This window comes from Papaver somniferum, chromosome 7 (genome assembly GCF_003573695.1).
Source record: "Papaver somniferum cultivar HN1 chromosome 7, ASM357369v1, whole genome shotgun sequence".
Classification (NCBI taxonomy): domain Eukaryota; kingdom Viridiplantae; phylum Streptophyta; class Magnoliopsida; order Ranunculales; family Papaveraceae; genus Papaver; species Papaver somniferum.
Window position 1 is genome coordinate 201,142,743 of NC_039364.1, and position 19,634 is coordinate 201,162,376.

At 45.6% G+C, this 19,634-nt stretch overlaps 1 protein-coding gene across 1 annotated transcript; it reads left to right on the forward strand.

Annotated features, from left to right (window-relative positions):
- The first annotated feature begins 8,763 nt into the window (after positions 1-8,763).
- On the forward strand, positions 8,764-10,859 carry LOC113295808 (uncharacterized protein K02A2.6-like). Its single transcript, XM_026544135.1, has 3 exons — positions 8,764-9,098; positions 9,715-10,449; positions 10,766-10,859. The coding sequence occupies exons 1-3, from the start codon at positions 8,764-8,766 to the stop codon at positions 10,857-10,859; spliced, it is 1,164 nt and encodes a 387-aa protein (XP_026399920.1).
- Positions 10,860-19,634: the final 8,775 nt, after the last annotated feature.

Sequence of the window (19,634 nt, forward strand, 5' to 3'; positions counted from 1 at the left end):
CTTTTGGGGAGGCCGACCATGTGGGGCCCACATTGGGCCGGTGGTGAACATGCCAATACCTTCCTGACGGCTGTGGGTCTGATCTAAGCCATCCAAACATGCTGGTGAGGTTGGATGGTCGTGATCAATTTAAGACCTTTAGTAGAATTTTCTGCGACCCTTAAAGCGTCACGCCGACCGAACTTTGGGCGAGCGTTTGCTTCTCCCTGACTAGGTCGTGAGGTGGTCGATTATGCAGGCGTGAAGGGGGCCCGTCGGTGTGCAGGACAACGTTTTTCCAACTGGCCATGGGACGATCTATGCCGTCCAACCATGTCGATGAAGTTGGACGGCCGCGATCTGTTTGGACTGACATTGTCAGTCTTATGCGTACATGTTTTCCAAGCTGCTCCATACCATCCCAACCATCCTACTCTAAGATGGTGTTCGGTGGTTGTTTGGGAGGCGTGGTATGTATTCGACCGACCAAGGCATAAACGGGCCCGCTGGTGGTTATTAAGATGGTAGCCTGCTCCTGCTGAGGATCGTCTAGGCTGGTTAAATCATGCGGCCAACTTGTGTGGTCGTGATTGTTTCTGAGATTGTCAGTCCATATTCAAATATGCTCAATCGGGCTAGTATAACACACCGAGAGATGTATGCTCAATCGGGCTAGTATAACACACCGAGAGAGGTGGGCTCAATCGGGCTAGTATAACACACCGAGAGATGTGGCCTGTACGGGTATTTCGTGCATGCCTCACTATTAACACTTGGAGATTCGTGTTACTCTGCTGAGAGCAACACTCAGTCGTCATGCCGCACTAATAATGAGAGTTCTGCGGGAACAACACAGGAAATACAAGGCTAGTCATGCATTAATTAATAATGCTGTAAATTCACAGGGTATACGGGATTGTTGCTACATGCTCCAACCTGGATGAATTTTGTGTATTTAATTCACAAAATACTGGGGTTGTTGCCACATGCTCCATTCTAGGTGAATTAGTAAAGTGAAGAAGTATTCATTACTTATCAGTGTCTTTATCCTTTGCAGGATGTCAGCGCATAAATTTGGTTTTACAATTTTATCCCTGAACTAAAATCCACCATTAACATTAAGTCCCCTGCCTAGCACATAATGGTTGCATCATTGTGGGGTAGGCATGAGATGGTGACATATACAGATAAAACTTATGAGACAAAGTTAGATGTTACCAAGAGAGACAGGTCGTCTTGTCCTTGGAGCATGTCATGTTCAAGAGGCGTCCAGGCGAGCTTTCCCCTAGCATGATGTCGGTCTTGCCTGCTTCGATCGACCTTGCTATGCCTTCTTCGGTCGAGAGCCTGCTTCGTGATTGCTCTGCTCGAACGTGGGGCTGATGTGCCTGCTCGACGGACTGCGGGGCTTGCTTCGCTCGATCGTGGGACTCATCATGTGCCTTCTTGATCGAACGTGGGTTTTTTATGCCTCTTCGGTTAAACGTGGGTCCACTGCATGCCTTCTTTGGTCGATCGTGGGACCCGATGTAAGCATGCTTGCTTCGAACATGGGCAGATGTGCATGCTTTGATCAAACACAGGTCCACCGTGTACATGTTTCAAACGTCAGCCCTATCCTGTGCTTGCTTTGCCCGTACGGTTGATGTGCTTGCTCGAGTGTCATCCTTGCTACTTCGACTAAACACCGACCCAACTAGCTTGACCAAACACCGGCGTTGCTTCCTGCTTGAACGTGGGACCCACCGCATGCTTGCTTTGCTCAAAAATGAACCATGTGTGCTCAAATGTGAATGTGGGTCCTGCAGAGAACATTGAAGCAGCTTCTGGAGCGAGCAGGTCCTGGAGAGCGTTGAAGCAGCTTCTGGAGCGAGCAAGTCCCGGAGAGCGTTGAATCAGCTTCTGAAGCGAATGTGGAGGTGGCTCCTGGAGAGAGCATTGAAGTAGGATTCTGAAGCGAACGTGGGTCCCGGAGAGAGCGTTGAGGCGGCTCTTGAATAGACCATTGAAGCAGCTTCTGCTGGAGGGAGCATTTAAGTGGCTTCCTCTTCAGTTTGATTTATCCTTGAGAATTCCATGCTTCTTGATTGACCATCTCTCTCATGTTGAAGAAGTTATAGACTGACGGTGAAGGAACTTCATGCTGAGCCTCAGTCCCCAAGCATGGTTTACATGGTTCTATCTCTGTCCGTAGTGGTCGTTGCCATGGTGAATCTCGGGCACTGGTATCAATAAACGAACAACGGTTCTTAGCTTCGGCTGTGATCAGAAGAGACTGACAGGAAGAGGCGTGACAACTATGGGCACGAACTTGGCGGTGTCTCGTTATTAGAGCGAGAAGCATGATGGAACCGATAACTTCTTGATGTTGCCTCTGGAATGAAAAAGAGGGAGACAGTCCCCTGCCCATGAGTATCTACTGAGACTTCGACTTGATAGATATTTTCACGCTGGTTTCATGAGGCCGTCTTTACTACGTTGCGTTACATAGACATCCAGGAATATCACTGATCTTTGACAATACGTCTGTTATCTTGAGTGTATACTCGTATTTGAAAATCTTGGAATCATAATGATAGCGTGCTTGCATCCATGTTTGAGATGGACAACGCGCTAAGAATTCCCCAGTCACACTCCTTTGGTAACACAACTACTTCTTCTACGGGAGACGAAATTCTGAAAGCATCTCTTAATGTTTCTGCCGTCATCTTGGACGTTGTTTCATCATTGTGGCAGTCGTGTATGCGGTACTGGAGTTAGAGTTGGCGCGCAGGATGTTGTATCTCGATGGTTTTCCTCTTACTGCTTCAGCGAAACTGGTAGCAGGGCATATGCTGTTGCAGATGAGCGTTCAACAGCTCCAGAGGATGACCAAAAGCGCAGATTCTCCAACATAGCACGATAGACATGCACCATCGTCTGATAAAGTGACTCGCCCGGATCTTGCTCGACATGACGCGTGGGCATCGTTATCTTCTTGAGGTTGCTCCCTTGAGGTATCGGCTCCAGTGGAAGATTGCCGTCATAGAGCGTTGATACGTTGCACCGGCATTCTTTGAACCAAATGGCAACACAGTATAATAAAATTTCCGAGAGGAGTTCGAAAAGCTATCTTACTTGCGTCATGCTCGTACATTCTTATCTGGTTGTAGGCGCTACATCCATCCATGGAGGAGAACATGTCGTGTCCGCTGGCTGCATCTACTAACATGTCGATGTTAGGTAGAGGAGAATCGTTTTTGGGGCAGCATCTGTTCAAGTCCATGCAACACCTTATCTGTCCATTTTCCTTGTGTCTGAACTGCGACTCCAAGCGAATATGTCCTGGCACTCTTTGAGAAGTTCCACGAGCTTCGTGCGTTCATCCGTACACAAGGTTGAGATGATGGAGATAGGCCTAGGAGATTCCTCAACGATTTCAATATCATCAGTTGTGGAGTTAGTGCCATCTTGCAGCTGTTGTGGAGCATCTAGAACTTCTTCTTATGGTTGTTGTAGCATTCCATTGGGTGGAGAGACTGGGTAACAGTCTCCCCTGCTAATTGATAATAGCAGCGTCGGTACACCGTTTTCCCTTTCTGTTCACGACTCGCCACAAAAATTCGTTCCCTCTTGGTGTGAAAATGGGTTTCGGCTTCACCGGATGAAGAAGAATGTTTCGTCAGCAAAGATGCGTCGTGGGGCTTAGCCCTCAATGATGCGAGTCGGTCCTCCTCCTGGATTGACGCCCATGTGGGGAGTGGGATGCAATGGACTTTGTCTGATTCTTCCTGCGGAGCTTCTCTCGGTTAGAACAGTTCCACTCCGCATATTGGTGTGTATGGAGACAATGATGCAGGAATACGAATGGCTTCTTCATTCAGAATAGTCTTCAGGCACTGGTGATATGTTGAAGGGATGATCCTATTTTCATGAAGCCATGGTCTCCCTAGTATCATATGGTAGTCCGACTCTTTCTCTATGACTTCGAATTTCACTTTTAACTGAACGGGCCCTACTGATAAATTCGGATTGACATACCCGTATGTGCTAGTATAGTTTCCTTCAAAGTCTGTCATTGTGGTAGACTGACGTACGATCTTGCATGGGGGGACCTTGGCTGTCCTGAGAGTCTTGAGGGTAATCACATTAGAAGACGCTCCTGTGTCGATGAGGTCTCTCTTAAACTATGAATCCTTGATGCGTGCAGTAACATGTAGGGCCCGGTTGTGACCTTATTCCGCCATCATGTCGTCCTCTGTAAATGTAACATTATTCACAGATGTTTCTGGTACGTTTGAGACTTCTGGACGTGAAGGAGTTAAGTGCACGTCCAGGGCTATCTAGTTGATTGCATCAAACGTCTCCGCCCGCTGATTCTTCGAGAGGTGTAAAAGTTCACACAAACTTTCTACTAGAGAAGCCGCTTCCTGATCCACTGGCCTCCGATTCATATTGAAACTATTTACTTGAGGAGGATCGTTGTGAGGATCAGTCCCCAGTGTAGGAGTCTCCATGACAGGATCGCTCATATCTGATGTCATCTTGATGAGGAGATGTCGTTTATCGCTTCTTTGATCAGGTCCATGTAGGCCCGCGTCGCTGAAGTACCTGCTCCGGGTGCGTTGAATGCGTTCTTTGTTGGCTCAAGGGGTTGTCTTGGCTATTGTGGCAACCGATCAGTTAATATCTTGAGAAAACTGAGTACCTCTTTCTGAGTTGCAGCCATGTCCGTATGTGCCTTAGCAAGGACTTCTTGTCTCTCCATCAAATCCACCATAGTAATAGGGGGTTGTCCTCCTCTGGCTCCTCCGGCTCCTCGTCCTGAAGCAGGAGTGGTAGTTGCCCTGGTGACGGACGGAGGCGTTATACTCGATGAGACGTCGGGATTTGCAGCTGCTCTGGCTCTGGTGATAGGAGGCGTCACACCCAATGGAATATCTCCTCCTACTCCGCTGGTGCTGGTGGTAGAGGACGTAATTCCACGAGATACATTTATTGCATTGACAGGTAACACCACCAATCGGGATATCAACGCCGAGAGTGTTGTCGGCGCTGGCTCCGTCGGTATTGGTTGCTGATTCAGACCTAAGATCCACCATTTTGCAATATGAACAAATTGAAATGAAGTTGAAAATTGATTTTGCAATCGAGAGATTAATCTCCCAATGTGGTTACCAATTGTTTATGGGTGAAAACTATTTCTGCCGGTTTTGGTAATTTGGGGTGTGTGGATGAGAAATGAATCTAAACCCTAAACACATGCACGGGAGTGCTTTTGATTCGAGAAATCAATCTGTACAATTCTGGCCTAAACCAAGAAATGGCCGTTCCAGACTTGCTTCGGTCACAAAGTGAAAAAGATGGGGTTGATCTTAAGGAGGGAAGCGAAGAAGGTGTTGAGATTGTGAAGGTGTTGGTTGTATATGACTTGTATCAGAAAGCTGAACTGGCTTGCAGAATGTAAGCTATCAGTTCTGGTGTTTGAATATGTCTGTATCAACACTAGGTTTTTGTCTTGTCTTTTTCTTTGGAAATAGAGAGGAGAACCTATTTATATAAGTCATTGAGCCTAACCCACGTCTCTCATGGGAAGTGGAGGAAGTGGAGTGATGGAGTAGTGGAGTTGTGTGTTAGTGTCACACGACCAGTCTTGCCCACTTCTCTCATCATCACTAACCATCCATGTCTTCCTAACACGTTTTTGTGATGGCGCGTTGCACGCTGCACGCTGTAAACCGCCAGACCAATACCCCAGTATGTATCCCCCAGTTTGTGACATGCTTGATGTCTCGAATGTGTGGATGTGGGACCCACATAAAGTAGCATGTGATGCTAGATTAAATAACTAAGTTATTTAGGAAGTAGATATTTATGAAATATCGTGTGTATACTATGCAGGTAATGCATCGAATATATTCAGCATGTATGAAGCATCGCTGTTTTAAGGCTTAACGGAGTAAGTCACGAATTTAAGCGTCTTAAAATAACATCACGTCCATCCATCTTCGAGTGATCGTTTGGAGGCTATACAGGCAAGCCCTGATTTGGCCGATCACCCCATGTGGAAGAGTGGTGGACGGTGATAGTGGTGATGCCTCACTGGTTGCATAACTATTTTCTTAGGCTATCCGTCCAAGTTGGAGAATTTGGACGGACGAGATGACTTGCGACCCACATCTGCGACCGTCAGATTAGGGTTTAGGAGGTGCACAAGTATCTTCTTTCATCTTGACTGAATCCATGCATGGGAGATGTTTTTGGCAAGACCGACCGGGCATATGCGTGTAGACGGCTTGCCGGTGTACACGTCCGTACCTCACTGTCCTATGGAGATGTGATCTAAGCCACTCGATTTGTCCGCCAAAGTTGAGTGGTCGAGATCGGTTTACAATTGGAACCGTGCGACATGCCTAGTTTTGGCGCACGAATCGATGCATCTAGCCATGGTCGTCCTTGGCCGATTTGTCACGCATGTAGACGGACCCATGGCGATTATGTTGACATGCTTGGGACCCTTTGAGTCTATATCTACACCCTCCATATATGCCTGCGAAGATGGATGGTCGCGAATGATTTGCGACACATGTAATATGTCGCAAACCCTAATTAGGGTTTCATGTCCATGCTACTTTTGCTGGACAAATTGGAAAGCTACGCTCCTCTTTTGGGGAGGCCGACCATGTGGGGCCCACATTGGGCCGGTGGTGAACATGCGAATACCTGCCTGACGGCTATGGGTATGATCTAAGCCATCCAAACATGCTGGTGAGGTTGGATGGTCGTGATCAATTTATGATCTTTAGTGGAATTTCCTGCGACCATTAAAGCATCACGCCGGCCGAACTTTGGGCGAGCGTTTGCTTCTCCCTGGCTAGGTCGTGAGGTGGTCGAATATGCAGGCGTGAAGGGGGCCCGCCGGTGTGCAGGACAACGCTTGTCCAACCGGCCATGGGACGATCTATGCCATCCAACCATGTCGGTGAAGTTGGACGGCCGCGATCTGTTTGAGACTGACATTGACAGTCTTGTGCGTACATGTTTTCCAAGATGCTCCATACCATCCCAACCATCCTACTCTAAGATGGTGTTCGGTGGTTGTTTGGGAGGCGTGGTATGTATTCGACCGACCAGGCATAAACGGACCCGCTGGTGGTCATTAAGATGGTAGCCTGCTCCTGCTGAGGATCGTTTAGGCTGGTTAAATCATGCGGCCAACTTGCATGGTCGTGATTGTTTCTAAGACTGTCAGTCCAGATTCAACTATGCTCAATCGGGCTAGTGTAACACACCGAGAGATGTGGCATGTACGGGTATTTCGTGCATGCCTCACTATTAACACTTGGAGATTCGTGTTACTCTGCTGAGAGCAACACTCAGTCGTCATGCCGCACTAATAATGAGAGTTCTGCGGGAACATCACAGGAAATACAAGGCTAGTCATGCATTAATTAATAATGCTGTAAATTCACAGGGTATATGGGGTTGTTTCTACATGCTCCAACCTGGATGAATTTTGTATATTTAATTCACAGAATACTGGGGTTGTTTCCACATGCTCCATTCTAGGTGAATTAGTAAAATGAAGAAGTATTCATTACTTATCAGTGGCTTTATCCTTTGCAGGATGTCAGCGCATAAATTTGGTTTTACAATTTTAGCCCTGAACTAAAATCCACCATCAACAATAAGCAAGTTGAAGATTACGTGGATGATATAGTAGTCAAGTTGAAAGCTCGAGCGGATCAAACAGGAGTCCTACGGCAAGTGTTCCAAAGGTGTCGTGAGTACAAACTGAAGATGAATCCTTTGAAATGCGCTTTCGGCGTTTCTTCGGGAAAGTTTCCGGGATTCAAGGTAACTGCTGAAGGGATCAAGGTGGACCCATCCAAGACTCAAGCTATCCTCACGATGCCGCCGGCACGGACTGTGAAGGAGCTTCAAAGCTTCATGGGCAACGTACTACATTCGACGTTTCATACCTGGTTTGGCCCACCTCGTTGCTTCATTCACCCCCTAGCTTGCTGAAGAAGGGAGCAAATTTCATCTAGACCGCACTATAACAGGAAGCGTTTCAGAAGATTCAACGGATATTATCGTCTCAAGCGGTCATAAAGTCCCATATCCAAGGAAGACCGTTGTGCCTCTACACCGCGTTCAGTGATACCGCCGTAGGGGCTTTGATCGCTCAAGAGGATGATGAGGGAGTCGAACATTCCATATACTATTTCAGTCGAGTATTAAGAGATGCTGAACTCAGATATCCCAAAGCAGAAAAAGCATGCCTAGCCTTGATTCATTCCATTCAGAAGTTCAGACATTACCTGTTGTCCAACAAGGTGGTGCTTATATGATCCTGCGAAGTTTTTACTTTCAAAACCGGTGTTGATGGGAAGGTCGGCAAAGTGGCTTCTCCAAATGTCAGAACTAGACATAACGTGTGCATCACCAAGGGCTATCAAAGGACAAGTCGTTGCAGATTTACTGGCAGCGTTCCCTGGAGAAGGCACTACTGCGCTACATGAAAATCTTCCTGGAGAATTTCCAGATATCTCTGTTGCCGAATGAGAGGCATTTCTGTTGTATTTTGATGGCTCTGCCACCCCTAGAAGTAACACTGGAGGGGAAGGCGTGGTCTTAGTGTCTCCAACCGGTGAAGTCTTCTCGCACTCCTTCAAGCTGGACTTTCAATGCACCGAAAATTCAGCAGAGTATGAAGCCTTCCTCATAAGACTGTCATTAGAAAAACAAGCGGGGGCCACACGCTTGGAGATAAGAGGTGACTCTAAGTTACTACTTAATCAAATGAATGGAGTGTATGCGTTGAAGGAGGTAACACTGGCCCAGTACCGATCAGAGGCGCAAAGGTTACTAAAATACTTTGCGGATGCAACCATAACCCATGTTGGTCGCAACAACAACAAACACGCTGATTGTTTGGCCACACTAGCATCCAAATTGCGAAGGTTTGGAAGAAACCCTGGCGGTGAAGAGGATATCGGTAGAATCAACATGGCTTTCACAATGCAAAGACACTGGAACCGACGATTGGCGGACTCCGATCATTCAAGATCTCAACAGCTCGCTTTCTCAAGGGAAGGTCAGTCTCAAAACCCTACAGAACTTCTTTATGCTTCACGGTATGCTACATCATCGAAATCCGGATAGTTCCCTATCAAGATGTTTCGGAGATGAAGAAGCACAGCTGCAGCTTAATCGCGTTCACGATGAAATTTGTGGACAAACGTTGGTAGTAACGCTCTATCGACGTCTTCAACGCCTGGGATATTACTGGCCAGAAATGGAAACCCAATCTCGGCTTCTCCAAAAGTCTTGGTCTAACTGTCAAACACCGCCACATCAATTGGAGGTTTTCAGCATAAGTCATGCTGGGGACTGGAGAGAGCCGTATATTATATATCTCCGCGACGGGGTAACTCCTTCTAATCAAAAGGATGTTGTCAAGATGAAACAAAAAGCGAAGCGGTTCGTATTTCACGAAGGGATCCTGTATCGCAAAAGGTTTGGAGGGGTTCTGTTACGGTGCCTGGCCGAGATAGAGATTCCAATCATGTTGAAAGAAATGCATAAAGGGGAACATAAAGGGAAGAGGAAACTGTTTCTCCAGATACACGAGAAATACAATTGGCCGACCATGGAGGATGATGCAGCTGCATTCGTTCAAAGCTGCCACAAATGTCAAATTCATGGGAACCTTGTTCACGCACCTTCCACTCCTTTACACTCGATAAGCAGTCCAATGCCATTTTATGGCTGGGGACTTGACATTATTGGGAAAATCAATCCGCCGTCATCGAAGCAGCACGAGTATATCATAACCGCAACAGAATATTTCACCAAATGGGTTGAGGCTATTCCTCTACGAGGGACTACAGGAGCAACGATTGCGGCTTTCATTGAAGAATACATCATTTGTCGTTTTGGTGTGCCTAAACATATTATGACTGATAACGGCACCCCCTTCGCCAACAAACAGGTACGAGAGCTGCTGGAAGAATATGGGATTAAACAGGTCTTCTCCATCATTTACTATCCTCAAGGAAACATACAGGCTGAAAGCACCAACAAAATATTAATTCGGATTCTCAGTCGAAAAATACATGACAACCCCAGAGAGTGGCACGAACAGCTACCAATGGCGCTATGGGCGTATCGGACGTCACCTAGGAGTTTCATTGGGGTTTCTCCATATTCACTTGTTTACGGTGCAGACGCGATCCTCCCAGCAGAAATCAAGATCCCATCAGCCAGGATTGCAGCAGCAAGTGGGGTCCACTGGAACGAGGTTGAAGCATCTAACTCAAGAATCGCTGAGTTAGACACTCTGGATTCCAGAAGAAGCAAGGAAGAGGAGCGTACTCAGGTGTACAGAAATAGGATCTCCAGGGCGTATGACAAGACTGTGAAGCCACGTGTTTTTAAAGTAGGAGATTTAGTCTTGGAAACGTCCAAGCACATTCAGCAAGACATGTCTGCACCAAAGTTCTCTCCGAAATGGGAAGGTCCCTACGAGATTACTAAGGCTTAAAATATCGGCTATTACAAGATCATTAAGGTGGACGAAGGCAAGTTAGAAGCAGTCATCAACGGAAAATGGATCATGGCATACCATGCTTGATCATTGTCCCCCTACTGTCCCGTGACATGACAATACATGCATCTTTCATTACACATTTTGAATTATTAATTTATTCGAAGAAAAAAAAACGTTAATGGAAAAAACTTCATCCATCTACCAAAAACCAATGCAATTCATTTCTCAAGAATGTGCAATTTATTTCTCAAGAATGTTCGAAAAGAAAGTTGACAATAAGGAAGCATGGCTTAGAAGAGTCCATCCAGCAGATTGTAGTCCCTTGAGAGCATCATCTTCAGCCTAGTTTGGTATCTCTCCGTCCTATCCTTCAAGTTTTGAACTGCCTGCTCCACCTTCTCTGATTACGCAGCCAGGGCCTTCTCCTCCTCCAAGATAGCTTTCGTAGCAGGAACTACATTCACAAGGATACCAGCTCGATCAACCTTGATGATGTCAAGACGCTGCCGCAACCATCCCACGTTGAACTCCATCGATTCGCAGGTAGATACCATGTTCTCCCACTTTTCAAGATTTGATTCAACAACGTTGCGAATAGAGATGTTCTCCATCTCAGCAATCATGGGAAGAAGGCAGTTTACCGTGGTAACCAAAGCAGATGAATAGTGCCGAACTACGTTCATGGTTGCGATGTGGCCATACTTTCTCCATACCTTTGTGTGTAGCGGCACAAACTCCTTCCGCACTAAGAATCCACCAACAGCTCGGTAGCTGGAAGATAGGCATTTCATGTGAATATCGAATAAAAGACCCGCGTTGGGGTATTCATAAGATGAGATACCCAGATCAGCATCTTCAAGGTCCGCAGGGGTAGGTGTGTTTGAGTTTGAAGGAAGAGGACTAGTTAAGTCATCATCGTCGATAACCGTCACGCATGTTCCAGTAGGGTATCTCTGCAAAAAAAAGGGGGGTAGGAAGATTATTCGACTGATCATGAAGAACAAGCAACTGTTCGGAAAGGAAAAGGAAAAGAGGAACGAACCGGTATGATCTTCTTAACTCGGAGAACACAAGCAGGGGATTCACCATGAAGCTCAGGTTCACACTGAGATGCACGTCGTGCACATTTAGCAGAAGACCCTGGATGGTATGAAGAAGACGATCTACTGTTGTTTGACATGATGGAGTTTCTGCAAGAAAATCCTATCGCAAAACGGTAAAAGCGGTTCAAAATCCCTACATATACATATATGTCGAGGAAACCCTAAAGGAAGACTAAAAGCGACTGCGGCGAGATATACCCGATGAATAAGGATTCAATACCAACCGAGTCGTGCTTTCTTCCGAACCCTAATCAATATCGGAAAGGCCGTTAGATATTTAAAAAGGAACGGTTTTATCAGCCCCGGACGTTTGAGGCATATGACGATGTTCATCTATGCGGTAAATATGTATTTACTTTTACTTAATCGTTCTAGTATTTGAATTATCACCATCTCATGCCTATCCCACAATAATGCAACCATTATGTGCTAGGCAGGGGACTTAATGTTCATGGTGGATTTTAGTTCATGGCGAAAATTGTAAAACCAAAGTAATATGCTGACATCCTGCAAAGGATAAAGCCATTTGATAAGCGATGAGCGCAGAAAACCTCTCGCCTTATTTATTTGAAGCAATTCGATAAACACACAAAATTCACCTAGAATGGTGCATGTAGCAACAATCCCAAATATTCTGTTAATTTATAGCATTATCGATTAATGCATGATTTGCCTAGTCTTTCCTATGTTGTTCCTCGCCGAACTCTCATTATTAGCATGACATGACGACTGAGTGTTCACTCTCAGCAGAGTAACATGAATCTCCAAGTTCCAATTTCCAGACATGCATGACATACCCTACAGGCTACATCACTCTCTGACAAAGAGAACTACGAATCGATGCTCTTTCAGCTCGATTGAACGCATTTAATTTCCTTGAGGGAAATCTGGACTGTCCATATCAGTCTCAGAAACGATTACAACCATACAAGTTGGTCGCGCAATCTAACAAGCCTAGCCAAATCCTGGCAAGAGTAGGTGATAGACGTGATGACCACCGGCGAGCCCACTTATGCCATATCCGGTCGAACATCACAAGAGCTCCTCCCAGCACGTCAAACACCAGCCCTAAAATAGGGTGGTTGCGTTGCTTTGGAAGAAGCTCGACGAGCTTAGACTGTTCAAGGTAGTCTTAAAATCATCACGACCGTCCAACTTCACCATCCTGGTTGGACGGCTCAGATCATCACGCGAATGGTCAGTGAAGCGTCAATGCACACATTAGCGGGCCCACTCCTCACCCACCTGATCGGTTTTCTCACGACCTAGCCCTAGAGCAATGAACGTTTGCTCAAAGTGTGGCTGACGTGATGCTTAAAGGGTCGTGGAAATCCCACTAGCGTCTTAAATCGATCACAACCATCCAACTTCTCCAGCATGTTTGGATGGCTTAGATCACGCCTAGGACCACCGGACAGGAACACATAATTTCACCATCGGCCCAATATGGGCCCCACATGGTCGGTCTCCCAAAAGTAGAAGCATAGCTTGCCAAACCGATTGGCCAAAGTCACGCGTGCGGGACCGTTCTAAAACTCTATTTAGGGTTTGCGGCGCTGCATAACTGTCGCAGTTCGATAACGTCCATCCATCTTCGCCATCCTAAACGGAGGGTGTAGATGTAGACTTAAGAGGTACCAAGATTATCAACGTGATCAGCATGGTCCCACCTATGCGTGTGACCGATCGGCCTAGGCCAATCATGGCCGAGCGCCTCGAAACGCACGCCCAAAGGAGGCATGTCATGCAGTTCCCAAATACTTTGTGTCAAAGGATTTATATCGCAAATCGATCAAGACCACTCACCTTTGCCAGAAAAATTGAGTGGCGCAGATTGCACCTCCGCGAGACAGAGTGGCGTGGACTTGTACACCGGCAAGCGGTCTACACGCATGCCCGGTCGGTCCCACAAGAAACTTTGTCCATGCTTGATTTCGGTCAAGCTAAAGAGTGATGCTTACGCACCTCTTTAAAACCCTAAAATCCATCAACGATCGCAAACATGTGTCGCAAATCATCTCGTCCGTCCAACTTTGCCAGCTTAGTCGGACAGCCTAAGCTAAGAGTTAAACGGCCAATGAGGCACCTTGGTGATCACCGTCCGTCACTCTACCACAAGGAGTGACCGATCAAGGGATGGCCCGCCCATGCGGCCTTCAAACGATAACTCGAAGATGGTTGGGCATGCAGCTATTTTAAGATGCTTAATCCGCGACTTACTCCGTTAAGCTTTAAAACAGCGATGCTTCATACATATTGATTGTATTTCATGCATTACATGCATAAAGTATACCCGATATTTCATGAATATCGATTTCTTAAATAACTCAATTATTTAACCTAGTACCGTATGCTACTTCATGTGGGTCCCACGATCCACTCATTTGAGACATCAAGCATGTCACAAACTGGGGGATACTTACTGGGGTATTGGTCTGGCGGTTTACAGCGTGCGGCGTGCATCGCGCCCATTTACAAGAACGTGTCAGGAGGCATGGACGGTTTAGGTGATGAGGAAAGTGGTCCAAGACGTGATCGTGTAACCACCTACACGACCCCACTACTCCATCACTCAACTTCCTCCACTTCCTACGAGATGAAGGTTTGCACTCAATGACTTGTATAAATAGGTCCTTCACCTATTTTCAAACAACACAGAAAAATCAAGTGTTGTCACAGTATCCAGAAAATACCCAGAACTGATAACTTTCATTGTGCAAGCCAGTTCATCATTCTGATACAAGTCATAAACAGCCAACACCTTCACAATCTCAACACCTTCTTCGCTTCCCTCCCTAAGATCAACCCCATCTCCTTCATTTTGTGACCAAAGCAAGTCTGGAACGACCATTTCTTGGTTTAGGCCAGAATTGTATAGATTGATCTCTCGAATCAAAAAGCACTTCCGTTCAAAGCATTTGTTTAGGGTTTAGATTTATTTCTCATCCACACACACCCAAATTTACAAAAACCAGTAGAAACAGTTTTCCCCCACAAACACGTGCATGACCAATGAAGTGCACCAATGGCCTCGAGTCTGGCTAGGTTTCATGCATGACCAATGAAATGCACCAATAGCCCCGAGTCTGGCTAGGTTCCTTGCACGACCCAATGAATTGCACCAATAGACCCGAGTCTGGCTAGGTTCCGTGCACGACAATGAAGTGCACCAATAGCCCCGAGTCTGGCTAGGTTCCGTGCATGACCCAATGAAGTGCACCAATAGGCCCGAGTCTGGATAGGTTCCGTGCATGACCAATGAAGTGCACCAATAGCCCCGAATCTGGATAGGTTTCGTGCATGACCCAATGAAGTGCACCAATAGCCCCAGGCCTGGCTAGGTTCTGTAAATGACCAAATGAAATGCATAAATAGCTTCGAGTATGGATAGACTAAGAGCACACAGTCCATGAATACACTTGGAATGATACAATGAGCAGATAAAGCAAAGTATTATGTAGGATACTTAAAACTTAAAGAAATGGAGCCAATACCGAACGCGTGCGTCTTAACCGTCCGAGAGCAATAGTGAACTCATTCTCTTGATACTTCATTCGGACACGAGCATTAGAAAATATTTCAGACGCTTCGGCAGAAGCCATAAATTTCTCTGCTGAAGGATCGACCCGATAAGCACTCAGTCGATCTACATATAAATCCATTGCGTAAAAATACTGCGTCTGACTCGCCTCAAACATATCTTCACAATTGCGTACAAGTCGAGCATTCCCAGTAATAGTGGCTTGCAGTAATTCCACTTTTTGATTTCTAAGAGACAAAGATAATGCGTTGATTGATTCTTCCATAAATTCGAAACTATTCTTTCCTTGATAAAAATAGCACATATAAAATTAAAATAAAATCAGGATAGCGCGCGGACCGCCCTGTGAACTTCAGCAAGAGCCGTCTCAACAGACCTCACAGACTGATCCGCCTCAACACACTGGAAATGAGTAATCAAACGTTGTTCGCGACAATAACCAAAATATTCAAGCAGACTTAATTATGTCAGGTAGTCCGCCTTCACTTTGAATTTTCATCACGCGATGGTCCGCAGCCGTTAACTGTTCATGCCATCAAGAGTTCTCGATATTAAACATATCACACGCAAGACACATTACTTCTAAAAGGCGATTTAGGTACCTCACCTCCAAAATTAATCTCACACGGTTAGCCATGAAACAAGAGATAAACACTTAAGAACTATTTACTTTGATAAATCAAGACGATTCTTGTATATATATATATCCAAATAACACAATACCCAAGAAAGCATCCACGAATCCCTAAAAAAAGGTGATGATAGTAGTAACCCTCTTAGGAACGTTCAGCTATAAGCGAGCGGAAATATGCAACGTCTTAATCCAAGTCTTGAATCATCAAAAGCACTTCACCATACTGAATAGTGGAGTCGGTATAAGCATTACACACCTCCTCAAGCATTTTATGAACCTTGTGCATAACATCACTGGAAGCATGGGCTTCTCGAGCCAGGTCTAGCGTTTCCTTATGCTCCTCATAAGCTTTGCGCGCCTTATCCAGAGCAATCAATCGATGAGTTTGTAGCATCCCCACTTCATCCTTTAACACCAATATACGAGCTAATTCCGCTTTCTTATCGGTAGGATGAACAAGAGCGGACACTGCACATAAAGTCAAAACACATCCGCGAAGATTAGGACCCGCTTGTTGAGTGATAAATACATGGAAGTCAGCTATTTCTTGCTCAATATCAATCATCATAATTATCGACTCTTGGAATAGTCTCTCAGCCTTGTTCCGAGTTGAAACGGTATCATCTAGTACGCGCTGCACTTCTAGAGTCAATCGCCCGGATGACCGCATCCTCTGATCCATTGAATACGTCTCGCACTGCTCATCAAACTGCGCGCGAGTGGCCACTCTATTCGCCATTCTGACTTCTCTGAGCATCTCCACTTCAGCCTTCACTAACAGCAAGCGAGCTAACTCATGATTCTTCTCATAAGGAAAGGCCAGTGTCGGCACAGGAGCCAAGGTCAAATCATAACCATGTAAACGACGAGCCATCTGCAGCAAATCGCAACTTACAACAAAAGACAATAAAGGAAACCTGAAAGATACTAACTGAAGCAATCCTACTTACCCCTATTTATAGGAATAAAACGATAACACCACATTAGTAGCCATTCAACCATAATAATAAATACAAAATAACCAGATAATAAAATATGTCTTACAAAAAACAAACCATCAAAGTTTCATGTTTAATATGAACAAAAGAAAGAAAAAATCATTGTTTAAAGCCCACTCATAAAGCAACTAAATGATTAATTAATATCTAAAGCGGTTAGCTCCTCCCTCTTCTTGACAATACGCGCATTAACCTCCTCAGCAGCAGCCCGGGAAGTCCTCAACTCCTCAGTAGCTCGTCCAACGTCTTCCATCAGCCAGTCATATGCTTCCTTCTTGATATTGGCAACATCGAGCAAGCGCATGTACTCTTGATCCACCTCTTCAATCTTACGAGGCAGTATATATCGCGCGTTGTGACTCGCATTTGCCACGTCCAATAAATTTTTGAGCCATTGAATTGGAAACTGAAGAAGTAGATAAGTTTGAATGAGGGTATCCCACTTCCTCAACGTAGCCGGATCGATAGGATTTTCCTCCGCATGAGCAAGGCCATCCGCTATATCCAACAAATCCTCATTAGTCACAACTAAAGAACTAGCAAGCATTCCTTCGTGAACACGCATATGACCGAATCTCTCTACTATGCGTCGATAATTGGCCGCTTTTGCAGAAGGAACCTAGAATCCATGCACTAGCTCGAAGTGGTTGTCAACACCAGCCTCCTCCGCGTAATAGTACGAGGATATCGGAATTGAGGATCTTCCGGAGTAGCCATTAGTTCATCATCAGCGTCTACGCCTCGGGAAACCTTAGTAACTGTCTTGGAAGGTTTTTGTCGCTTATCGTTAGCACTTCCGAACTCGCTACCCTTGATCTGCAAGTTCGAACCGCTCCCTTTACCATGGGCACCATCTCGCTTTCCCATATTCTAAGAAAAAAGAATAAAGCATAAATAGACGCTTCAAAATAATAATGAATCAATGATAATGATAAAGAACACACAACACATACCGGATTGGAAGAAGTGGGAAGATTGGAAGGAGAGTGGACCTATCGCTGAGAGGAAGAAGAAGATATCGACGCGGCTGGCTACGGATGACCTAATAAGAGACGAAAGAAAGAGAGAAATGAAGAAATAAAATAATTTTATCATAAAATATAAGGAATAAAGATGTATATATAGATTACTAGGTGGATTTAATAGTAACAACAGAATATTTTGACTGGAACGTGTCAATGCTTAAAACCCAACAAGAGGTAGTACAGTATACTCACGAGACTTAGAAGAGGAAGAGTTCTGATTTTCGGCGCTTTCTTTAGGCTCACTGTCCTCCTGGGAATAATCATGAACAGAATGATCCGACCTAGACTCGCTCGCCGTACCTAGAATATAGCAAGGAGTATGAAAATGATGATTAGGATCCGGAACCGTCTTCACGATCATAGGGCGGGTAGAGTGTACAGTCATACAGGGAGAAATCACTTCAGGTCCGCTTTTACTGATTGATCGTCCTAGCTGACATTCAACGCGCTCAATGAATGAACTCGTGGAAGGTGACCCCTTTTTTGGAGCCTGCGGAGAAAATGGAAGGGAAGTATTAGCAGTATGGATGGAAGGTAACCGCGGAATAGGTAGCACACCAGTGTCTCACTTCATCTTCTTAGCCAGCCGGCCAGCCCTCCACTCATGAAGAGGTAGATTAATGTATTCTTCAAAGAGGAGGCCCCTAGGCTTCCATATAATAGGCGGGGAGTTCTAAAAGAATATGATACAAACGAATATAAAATAAACTAAGGCAAAGATTCGACTGGGAGCAAAGGGAGAAAAATGGAAGAAAGGATACCTTAGCAGGAGGAGACGTGACAAGAGGGATTTCCAGAGGCTTCAATGTCGGAGGAAGCTTTCTCTTCTTAGAACTCGATGGAGGAGGTAAAAAACCGCCTTTCTTATCCTTCTGAGGGGACTCATCACCCGGAAGGGGATCCCATATGGTGACGAGCGGATGAAGAGGGCGACCTTTGTTTCCCAAGGAAAGCTTGTATTTTTTGGAGACCTCGTCACTCAGCTTCATGCAGCCTGATGCATGCCTCTCCTTGAAATCCTCCTTGGTTAGAACCAAAGGAGCGTATGGTTCCTTGAGAAGAAGGTTTAGCATGTTCCTGTTGATTCCATTACGATACCCGAGCCACTCATTGGTAACGCTGACTTGCCTCCGAGATTGAGGTTGGAATAAATCAAAATGACACTGTCGACCACTCATCCGAAGACCATCTTTAAGAATGAAGCGGTTGAAGCTCTTCCGAATCTCCATATCCTCAGATGAGGAAGGGGAGGGGGGATTATAAGGAACCCCTTGATCAAAACCAAGCTGGCGAGCAACATGAATGGTGTTATACGCCTCAGATGCAAACTTCCCACCATGAAATCCGAGAGACGTCCCGTTAAGGTAGAGACAATGATGTCAAAATCCTCGGATGAAGGCATATCCGCAGAGGACATCCTCCGTGGTGACTTGATAACGAAACTATAATGCAAGGAACCAGTACGACCATATTGATAGGTAATAGGGTTGAACTCAGCTCCATTGTCCATGAAATCCTTGAGCTTGGCCTTAGCCATAAAACTCTTCTTATGATAAAGAGCCATCCGGGGATGGGACTAAGGTACCGTCATGAGTCCCTTGGAGCCATCCTCTTGAGTAACCTCTTATTGTCGCGAGAGAGCAAGGGGATTCAGCTGAAGGGTCCTGTATAAAGGAAAACGTTCCCAAGCCCACGCCTAGATAAAGTTAGCAGGAAAGAAAGTCTCTACATCATGAGATCCGTCCACACGACCAATGCCACGCGCCAATAAATCCAAATGGTGGTACAAACCTCCCAGGAACATGGGAGCAAGCAGGAAT